This window comes from Dipodomys ordii, unplaced genomic scaffold (genome assembly GCF_000151885.1).
Source record: "Dipodomys ordii isolate 6190 unplaced genomic scaffold, Dord_2.0 Scaffold138, whole genome shotgun sequence".
In the NCBI taxonomy this organism is placed as follows: Eukaryota; Metazoa; Chordata; class Mammalia; order Rodentia; family Heteromyidae; genus Dipodomys; species Dipodomys ordii.
Window position 1 is genome coordinate 2,364,341 of NW_012267354.1, and position 10,899 is coordinate 2,375,239.

Genomic DNA, 10,899 nt, shown 5'->3' on the forward strand with positions numbered 1-10,899 from the left:
GTTCATGTTATTGTATGACAGAGGCATTGTGGTGCTGCACAAACTTTTCGTGTAAAGTTTTGTGTTAGAGGTAGGCATCTGGAGAAATTTGGAAGCTGCATTTTACATTGTCCTGTTATTGTGTAAAGTTGGAGGTTATTTTGCTTTTATGAGTAATTGCAGGATCTTTGAAATAAAAATTAAAAGATTTTGTCATTTTATTAAAATTACATAAAACAGCATATAATGGTCCAACTGCCAAAATTGAAGACACATATTATACTTTTTCATCTGTCTCTTTGTGTGGGACCACGTGGCCTAATGGATAAGGCGTCTGACTTCGGATCAGAAGATTGAGGGTTCGAATCCCTTCGTGGTTGGAGTAACCTTTTCCTATTCTCTCAGAACTTGAACTTTCTGCTATTGGTTTTCAAATAATATGAGGTCGACGGAATGTAAAAGGTGGGGACTTCAGCTTTTGCCAAGATAACTGGGTGCGGGGAGAGTGGTATTGAATGTGATTGAAGGGGATGGAGCATGAGCCACACTTGTAATGGCTTGCGTGGGCTCAGTAGATGGAGCCCAAATGCATCAAAATAAAGGACACCACCCCTATTCCCCCACCACGTTCAGGGACCCACCCATTCTTCCGTCGATCAGTATAGATTAGATATTTAACGCGCAGAGGTATTTATGTTTCTGCATTTTGAGAACTTTGTCATTTTCATTTCAATACCGCCCTCTCTCGAAAGGAAACTACCACATTCCAAAGGACTTGAAGAACCTATTCAGGTGGGTGTCGAGGCTACGCGCTGCAACTGTCTCCTCCAGCATTCCTCCACCCTGCTGGGCGAGTTATTCTATCCTCAAAAGCCGAGAAACAGCTTTAAACGGAAAGCAGAAAAAGAAAGCCAGGTGAAAATGAGAAGACAGGAAACAGCTTCTCCAGAAGAGGAGAGTCCGGCAAGATGCATCCGCGTATTTAGATAACGTGGACAAAGATTATGCTGTAGGAAAAAGGAACTGGCTATGTCTAACATGAATGACTAATCATTTTGATCTCAAGTTTATACCAAGAATGAAAGCTTAGATTATCTTTAGAAAATAAAACATTCTAATTAAGCATATTAGGAATAAAAAAAAACCTGCACGTGATTACCTTAATTGAAAAAAAAACAGCATTCAATAATTTTTCATCCTAATCTCTGAGCATCCTAGTAAAAGAAAACAATTTCTTTAACATGGTAAATAATATACATATAATAAGGTAATTTTTAAGATTAGGATTAATCTTAAAATATGCTTATGCAGGATTGAAACATTCAGTTTGAGATTGGTCACAAATTAGCAGTACCAGCTCTCACAACTTCTAGTCAAGACTGCCCTGTGTACCTCATTCATTGCCTTTTGCAGGCAAATTGAGAAGAAAAGAAAGAGAAGGTGGTTGGAAAAGAAATAAAAGTGGCATTATTTGCAAGTGATACAATTCTACAAAGGTAAGTTATCGGTTATGCTAGATCTATTACAATATAAAGGATTTATCAGCCTAAAATGAATACAGAGACAAACCATGTGACACCTGAGAAAATAAAGGACTTTTTTTTTTTTTTTGGTCCAGTGGTGGGCCTGAACTCTGGGCCTGGGCGCTGTCCCTCAGCTCTTCACTTCAAGGCTAGCACTCTACCACTTGAGAGACGACTTCCAGCTTTTTTTTTTTTTTCTGCTTATGTGGCACTGAGGAATCAAACCCAGGGCCTCATGCATGCAAGGCAAGCGCTTTACCACTGAGCCACCTTCCCAGCCCAATAAAGGACTTTAAAACTTTTATCCAGTTTTATATCTAAAAAGCCTTTTTCTTCCATTCTACATAAACCCTAGAATGTGATAGTTAAGTTTATCTATGAAACAGATTTCAATCTTTATTTTAACTATCTTCACACAAGTGTCTGACAAGTATGTGGGATGCAATCCCCATTTTCTCATTCATATTTCCTCTCACTTTAGAGATCTAGAGGCTCTGGGTCCAAGACAGGAACACTGAACTTGATGCAAGGCACTTAAGGAGCCAGAAGCTAACTGCAGTGTTCAATAACTCAGGATACCTCACAATCTTGGGGTCTTCAGACTTTTAGACTCTAACTTTGTGCTCAGAACTGTGCTAAATGTTTATGTCCATCATGTATATCTATATAACATGTCTCCTTCAAATGTAGTGGCTTTAAGTAATTTTATTTCTTTTTTATTTTTTGTTGGTCGTGGGGTCTGAACTCTGAGCCTGAGTGCTATCCCTCAGCTCTTCAGACTAGCACTCTACCACTTGAGCCACAGTGCCACTTCCAGCTTTTTCTGCTTATGTGGTGCTGAGGAATCGAACCCAGGGCCTCATGTATGCAAGGCAAGCACTCTACCACTGAGCCACCTTCCAGCCCATAATTTTATTTCTTGTTGGCAACACTGCAGGTCAACAATTTGGGGTACAGTTAGCGGATCAGTGCTGTTGGGGGTTTTGTCTCAGTTGCTCATGTGAATGCATTTGTCTGGCAGCATTCATGGTCCTAGTTGGGGACTTTCTGTAACTTAGATTGGATGATCTAATATAATCTCAACTCACCGTGTGGAGGTTGCTACCTATAAATTGGCAGGGATGGCTGAAATGGCTGGAACCTTTTCTCTTTGCATGTGTACCCTCTAAGAGGCTAAATGGGGTTTCTTCACAGGATAAGTTTAGGGGAGGAAAGAAGGAAATCGAAAGGCTTCTGTGGCCCAACCTTGAAACTCCCACATCACTTCTATACACGATTTGCACAGCATTGTGTTGGTCAAAGAAAATCACAAGACAACTCAACATACAAGGAGAGAAATAGGCTTCACCTTGTGAGGAAAGCTAGCGTAAAATCACATTACAAAGCAACATGCTTTGTCTCATGGCCATGAGACATCTGATGACTGGTTATCAACAATACTGTAAATAGTCCTTATTGATAAGTCCATGGTACCTCTTGGTAAGTAAATTAGCAGTGGTGCTCACTAGACACTATGTATAACATGTGGGTGGGGACAGGAAGAAAAAGCTGGGAGAGTGAGAGAGGAGAAGATGGTGACACTATCTGAAAAGAATGTACTCTTTACAGTTATGTATGTCAGGTATATCACCTTTACAGTAACAATACATTAAAAAAAGTTTAATGGCATACACAAAGTCCCTACTCTAAGGCTGTAACCGGTCAAATCCTTTTCTCATTTCTTGAATCTTAGTCATGTCTACAGGCATCATGATCTTACAATGGTGATAAAAATCCCAGAGGAAGCTGTAGGAATGGGAAAAAGACTGAAGAAAGGAAAACAGGACGGAAATTATCTACCAAAATAACTTCTAAAAACCACCATCACCTTTATTTAGTCAAGAAACCAGTCATTTCTCTATGTACCTGAAGGCTGAGCCTGAGATTATGATGGTTTGTTGTTGTTTTTTTTTTATATATAAAATTTAGTACAGTGAATGACTTTCTTTTTAGGAAAAAAATTGTCAAATATTTGTGCCAAGTGTTGGCAACCAGTCATCAAAAGGGCTCAGAGTCTTGAAGAGGTCTGGGTATAGTTTGTCACAATATATGTCCTTAAAGAGACCTTTAACTTTAATATGTTCTCTCCCTTTGTAGAGGCTAGAGGGCAGTAAAACCTTGGCATTGCCTGCAGTGCCCTTTGGCATTATGCCTCCGGAGTCACCATAATTAGATATTCATCACTCAAGGCTAGAGTACCTTCCTAGCTTGCATGAAACCCTGGGTTTTATTCCTCAATACCACAGAAAATGCAGAAGTGGCACAGTGGGTCAAGTGGTAGAGGGCTAGCCTTGAATACAAGAAGCTCAGGAGCCAGGCGCTGGTGGCTCATGCCTGTAATCCTAGCTACTCAGGAGGCTGAGATCTGAGGATCACAGTTCAAAGCCAGCCCAGACAGGAAAGTCTGTGAGACTCTTATCTCCAATAAAAACCACTAGAAAACCAGAAGTGGAGCTGTGACTCAAGCGGTAGAGAGCTCACAGGGACAGTGCCCAGGCCCAGAGTTCAAGCCCCAGGACTAGTAAAAACAAATACAAAACAGAATCTAAGAGAGTTATTGAGGATTTAGCTCTGTGGTGGAGCATTTATTTAGCAAGCTTACTATGCCGATTTACTTCTGGGTTAACACCTGGGGCTGTTAGTAGGTTCCATTTTGAATTTGGTTGTTATCCTGGTCAGAGAATAGAATACACGGCTAGAAAGGGAAGCAGAGTCTATCCAAGGGGAAAACTGGGATGGAATATAAGCACAAAAGGCATCAGGTATCTCAAGAGACAAAATTGGCCTGAGGCAATTCCTGAAGACAGCTGATAATCATTAGGTGACAACTTTCCAAATATCTGGAATGGCAAATCATTCTGTCTGGGTTAGTTTGTGTAATCAGGGTATTATAACATCACTGGTAAACTAAGCAAGAGGAGGAGTTGGGTTCAAAGCTGGGTGCCTGGCTACTCAGGAGGCTGGGATCTGAGGAACAAAGCTCAAAGCTAGCCTTGACAGGAAAGCCTGACACTCTGATCTCCAATTTACCACCAAAGCCAGCCAGAAGTGGTGCTGTGGTACAGCTTTAGTCTTGGTTGAAAAAGCCAAGGAACAGAACATAGGTCCCTAGTACTAGTACAAAAGAAAAAGAAAGAGTAAAAAGCAAATAAATAAATAGAAGATGAGTCCAAGTGTAATATAAGATTAAACAGACACCACCACAGAGATCTTAGATCCTGCAGAAAACAATTTATTGGAGAAGTAACAAGTTGATTCTAAAGCTAAAACATTTTGGATTAAAGGGAAAAAAAAATCTCATCTTTCCAAAGATAAAAGAATATCCAGAAGTCATAACCTGAAGATGCTAAAAGATCAGGTAGTAAGTTAACACAAAGTATTTTTATAAGGCTAAACAGAAGGAAGTCCCATTTTCAACAACATGGGAATGCCTTCCTTTTAGGTGAATCAGCGTTCTCTGCTTCTCCCTTATCCCCACAGGAGAATGACAAGTATTGAGTATCCTGGATGAAGCCTTCGGAAGGGACAATACATAATTTTTCTAGGAAACAAAAATGTTAGGAATCACAAGCTATATCATATAACTTCATCAGTATTTCTACATCCTCCAGGTAGAGAGAGGAGGACTCAGAATGGCTAAAGAGTTCTTGGAGATATGAGCCATTCTCCTGGAAGGATAGTCTTCTTTTAGTAGCTATGAATGATTCAATCCTTTTTTTTTTTTTGGTCGGTCGTGGGGCTTGAACTCTGGCTTGGGCGCTGTCCTTGGGCTCTTCAGCTTGAGGAAAGCGCTCTACTGCTTGAGCCACAGCACCACTTCCGATTCTCTTGTGGTTTATTGGAGATCAGAGTCTCATGGACTTTTCCTGCCTGGGCTGGCTTTGAAGCTCGATTCTCAGATCTCAGCCTCCTGAATAGCTAGCTAGGCATGAGCCACTGGCACCTGGCATGATTCAATCTTTTAACAGAGGGATTCTATTATTTTATTTTTCATCCACATATGCTTTCAAAGAGGAATATCAATAGCTGTCTAAATAGAAATCTATCTACTTGGTAAAGGGTAGAAACTTCAGCAGTTATAGAGGTGACTTAGTCAAGTAGAGTCTGTTTAGAAAAATGTTGGATGAGAAGATGAAGTTTTCCAGCACAGGTCTGTAGATGGGAAGCAAGATGGCTTCTGCTCAAAACTCATCCTTCCTGTTTAGTTTTGAGTTGCTTCAGGTACATCAGAATGTCTAACCTGACTGTGTTGATTGCAGTCCGGTGGAACCAGCGCATGACAGGGACTCCATCAGGTCCCACCAGAAACTTTTCAAAGTTCCAGCGGATGTCATGGACTTTTACAGGCTCCCAGGATATATGTCTCAATGAGCCTAGAGTCTCAGAGGGGTGAGGACAGGAGTGCTGAAGAGAGAGACAGAAAAGAGACAATAACATCATTCCTCTTCTCTCATGACCAACGTAGTTTTATCCATTCTATGCTGGACATGTTAATTTCCTGTGATTCCTAGTAAATGCCGTAAATTCTCCTAATTACCACCATGGCATCTATCAAGAATTTGCAGATATTAGAACTGAAATCTGCTCTTTCTGATTTTGACTCCAGGGTCCCATCATATAATCATGTCATGTAGGATATATCAATTCTCCAGGTTTCATTTTTCTTTCAGACAAAGTGATTGATTTGGATTAGAATGTGCTTTCCCAGGTCAGTAGCATTTTGATCAATTTCTTTTTGGGAATGACTAATAATTATTAACATTTTATCAAATAAGAAAAAAATTTAAGACAACATCACTTAATGTTAGAAAGAGCAATATGAGCAGTGGGTGTAGTTCAAGTGGAAGAGAACTTGTCTAGCAAGCACAAAGCAACAGACCCATGCGTGCACACACACACACACACATACACTTACACATGATAACATTGTAATCTGGTAAGGGAAGCCTTATAAGTTAGAAGTCTTTAGTTTATGGTACCTTCCTTCTTTTTCCAAAGGTACTGGGATTTGAACTCTGGGTCAAGCCTGGGAAGTGCTCAATCATTCGAGCCATGCTCCCAGTCCTTTGTGAGCCCTCATTTCACACTGTTCTATTTTCTTCAACCTACTAAGGATATAGGAAAATGTTACCAGTGCACTGGTATTGGTTCATCGTCCAGTATTTAGGTATACTTCACGCTAGTTATCTTTGGGGCCTTTTCAGTGCTGGCAAAGTCTGTGTCTAAAAGTCAATGTTAAATGAGGTACCCACTACACGATGTTGTATTTTTCATGTTAATGTTCTTTTTATTTAGTTTGCCTTATACATAGCAAACATGTTAAATATTCCTTAAATGAATGAATGAGTGTTAAAGGGCAAGAGATTGCTACTCCACACTATACCATGAAGGCTAACATTAAATGCGAGTCATCATGCTGATCTGGAGATTTTATCCATATTAATAATTCCAACTCCAGGCAGCATCCCTAGGGTCCAGTCCACCACATCAGCTGCTAAGAATGTTAGAGAAAAGTTGTATGTGGTGGCATATTCCTGTAATCCTAGCCACATCATACCAATTCTGTGCTAAGACTATTAGGAGAGAGCTGTGTATGATAGTATATGCCTGTAATCCCAGCACTTGGGAGGCTGAAGTGGAAGGATGGAAAGGTCAGCCAGAGCCACAGAGTGAGTTCAAAGCCAGTTTGGGTTTCAATGCATGACTATCTCCAAAAACAGACAAGAACATAGGGAAAAGGAGGGGCGGTAATTCACTCACCTTCAAGAACGTGAAGACTTTCTGTTCTTTTTCACCATTCACATCCCCTTTTTCAAAAAGCTGGAAATTAGGTACATATCCTCCCCCGGGCCGGATATACCTGCAACAAGCCAAATGTTCCCAGGAGGCAAGTGATTGTAATGGGACCCGGGGATTTGAAAGTGGCTGAAAGGTCAGAGAGGGGCTGAGACAAGAGATGGGAGGAGGGAGGAGAATAAGGGTAGGCGGGGACTCTGGGCTTCTTGATTCACTTTGTTTTTCTCTGTGCCAAGTACCTCTGTTCTCTGGATTTCTACCGTCCACTCAGGTGTCAGCCAAAGACGGAGAGAGAATCTCTGGACATAATCAGAGACATCAGCAGCACACAGGCCATAGTTAAAATCAACTTGCAGATAACCTTGAGCCTGTTAAATCTACTCCCTAGCCAGAAGGTTCCCAAGATGGAAGGCCCTGTGGAAACAGGACAAGGCGACAAGTAGCTTCCTACTGGGTTCCAAGCAGGCACTTACCTGAGCCCAGGAAGAATCTCCTTGTTTTCTCCTGGTTCTTGCTTTCCAAACTGATTACAGGGAAAGCCCAATACGACCAGGCCCAAGGGCTTCAGCTCCTCCTGGAGTGCATTCAGTTCTGCAGTTAGAAAAGGGATAGCATGGCGGCCTGGCCTATGACCCTCAGTGTAGACAAAGATCCCTGGGGTGACTCATTTTACAGAGAAGGAAGGGGAGGGGGAGACATTTCTAGATCAGGCTGTGAGTAGCATGGCTGTTAGATACTAGGTCTACAGACAGACTCTCTACAGCCCTATACTCTGGTGCAGTATACTGTAATCACCTAAAGACTCATCATTAAAAACAGGAATGCCCAAGTCCCCATTTTAGAGAGGTTTCTGTCCCCATTCCTCTGCGAGGGGGCCCAGAACATTTTTATTACTCAAAACCCTAGTGAGTTTTAGACAAAGCGGGGTTGGAACATCACTGCTCATCAGTTTTCCTTTTCTGATTGGTTAATTGATAGGTTGAGTCTTCCTTTCCTAAAGGGAAAAGACAATGTCAAGGAGACTGACTTGCTCTGAGCAGAGAGCAGAGGCAAAACAGAGAAATTTCAAGCGGAGCTTCCTGATGCTGTTTAAACATCTTCAGGATAGTCAGGATGCATTCTACCTAAAAATCCTTGGTGCTGTGCCAAAACTCAATCTCCAATTGCCTTTACCACTCTCTAGAAGTGTTCTATCCTGTCTCTTCAGATGTCTGTAATCACTTTTGTTAACATTTTTTGCTCTTGCTAACGGTGGCACGTTTCAACTGTAGCACTGGTTACTCCACTCAGATCTCAGATTTAGCTTATTCAGTGGGTATCTCCTGTTAGTCTTCCTTCCTTCCTTCCCTCTCTCTTTCTTTCTTTCACTAGTCCTGAGGCTTGAGCTCAGAGTCTGGGAGCTGTCCATGAGCTATTTTTGCTCAAGGCTAGTGCTCTACTACTTGAACCACATCTCCACTTCCAGTTTTTTGGTAGTTAATTGTAGATAAGAGACTTTGTTGCCTGGGCTGGCTTTGAACAATGATCATCAGATCTCAGCCTCACTAGTAACTAGGATTACAGGCATGAGCTATCCGTATTTTAAAAAATAGTGATTGCTTTCTTGTTTTCTGTTTTCACATGGTTCCTCAGGACCTCTCATATCTTTCTGCTTGTCTTCAGAACTGCAGACAATCCTCCCTCTAGGAAAGAGAAATCTTGAGCAACTACTATTCCTCAGTTTCCTCATCTGTTATTTGCTAAGCAGAAATGAAATAAATTGATTTTTAAAGTACTATAAATGGAGAAAATGAATAAGGTCCAGTAAATATTAGTGGCTTTAAAAGAATGAGGGGATGGACTGAACTCAAAAGTGTTTTATTACTGGATGTAATAGTACATACCTGTAATCCCAATACTAGGGAAACTGAGGCAAGGGGAGCATGTGCTCCTGGCCAGTTTGGGCTACAGAGTAAGATCCTGTCTCAAAAACTAAAAACAAATAAGAACCAAAAGGAAAAGCATAGAGTATCTTGGTCAGTTAAACAAAAATCAAGACAAGAAGAAGTAGTTGTTGTATGTTATCAACAGGGAGAGAGCAGAAAAGCAATATTTTATAAATATCATTGGTTGGAGAGAAGGGAAGAGAGCAAAAGATTTTTTTTTTCATTTCTGCAAAACACACTAGCATTAAAAACCTCAAATAAGTGTTGTTGTTTTTTTAAAATCTTTTTTGTGTGTCAGTACTGGGGCTTGAACTCAGGTCCTTGCATTTCCACTTAGCATATTTTTGTTTTTTGGCCAAGGCTACAGTTCTACCACTTAAGCAACACCTTTATGTTTGGCTTTTTGCTGGTTAATTAAAGATAATCTCAAGCTGGGCACTGGTGGCTCATGCTTGTAATCCTAGCTACTCAAGAGGCTGAGATCTGAGGATCGCTGTTTAAAGCCTGCCTGGGCAGAAAAGACTGTGAGACTCTGATCTCCAATAAACCACTAGGAAACTGGAAATGGCACTGTGGCTCAAGAGGTAGAGCGCTCGCCTTGAGCTGAAGAGCACAGGGACAGTACCCAGGCCCAGAGTTCAAGCCCCACAACCAACAAAAAAAAAGAAAAAAAAGATAATCTCTTAGGTTTATCTTCCCAGGCAGACTTCTAATCTCAATCCTCAGATCCCAGCTTCCTGAGCAGCTAGGATTACAGACATCTGCCACCAATACCTGATCTTTGGCTGACTTCTGACATCAAAGGGTGAAGTCACCCCAATTATTAGTATTAATTTTGGCATGTGATTACAATTAGAACATAAAACCAAGTGTGAGTTAGAATATAAATCACAAAGACATAGAGCTCTGACTTCTTACCAGGATATTGAGCTGTTAGAGCACAAAAAGTAGCCACGTTGACAAAGAGGACATGCTTGCCAGCATACTGCTTGAACTGAATACGTTCATTCCCATTAATACTGAAGGCCTCGTAGTCATAAATGGTGCCTTTCACATCTTTGTAGCAATCCATCTGGAAGATGTTTTAACATTATTATATCATTAGTAACAACAGCTCGACATTGGTACAAATTTCTAGTTAATTTCAGAGCAAGGTGAAAATATTCCCAAAGCTGCCTTTTTGTAGAACATGTTATATGCATAATAATTGTGGCATAAGAAGAAAGTATTGTTACCTATAAGTTAGTGATGGGTAACTTTCTACCAGAACACAAAGAGAGAATTCACTATGTGAATTGCTTCTAACTTCTCGATTCCTTTTTGCCTCTAAGTCATCGTATTCATTATGATCCTACCTTGAACTGCCTTCTACTGTCACAGCCACACATTTTATCAATAAAACAATTAAAAGTGTGGGAATAGAACTGACACCATACCACGAGACATCTGACTCCAATTCCAGTTGTTTTAGTCCTCTGATTATTTGTCCCCATGGCTTTTAGGGATCTCTGATGTCTCTATGACTTTAACTCTACAACTTCTTTTTTTTTTTTTTTTTTGGGGTCCGGTCGTGGGGCCTGAACTCTGGACCTGGGCGCTGTCCCTCAGCTCTTCGGCTCAAGGCTAGTGCTCTACCA

General features: G+C 40.9%; 1 protein-coding gene and 1 non-coding gene across 2 annotated transcripts in view; one reads left to right on the forward strand and one right to left on the reverse strand.

The window, feature by feature from the left end:
- Nucleotides 1-286: 286 nt before the first annotated feature.
- On the forward strand, nt 287-359 carry Trnar-ucg. Its single transcript has one exon. It is a non-coding gene; the product is annotated as a tRNA-Arg (tRNA).
- Nucleotides 360-7,339: 6,980 nt separating this feature from the next.
- Nucleotides 7,340-10,899, reverse strand: part of LOC105996998 (epididymal secretory glutathione peroxidase-like) — a 4,270-nt gene continuing 710 nt past the window's right edge. Inside the window, exons 2-3 of the mRNA XM_013031265.1 lie at nt 10,181-10,334; nt 7,340-7,401 (exon numbers count right to left, since the gene is read on the reverse strand). Coding sequence (XP_012886719.1) covers nt 7,340-7,401; nt 10,181-10,334 — 216 coding nt within the window. The remainder of the gene's footprint in view (nt 7,402-10,180; nt 10,335-10,899) is intronic.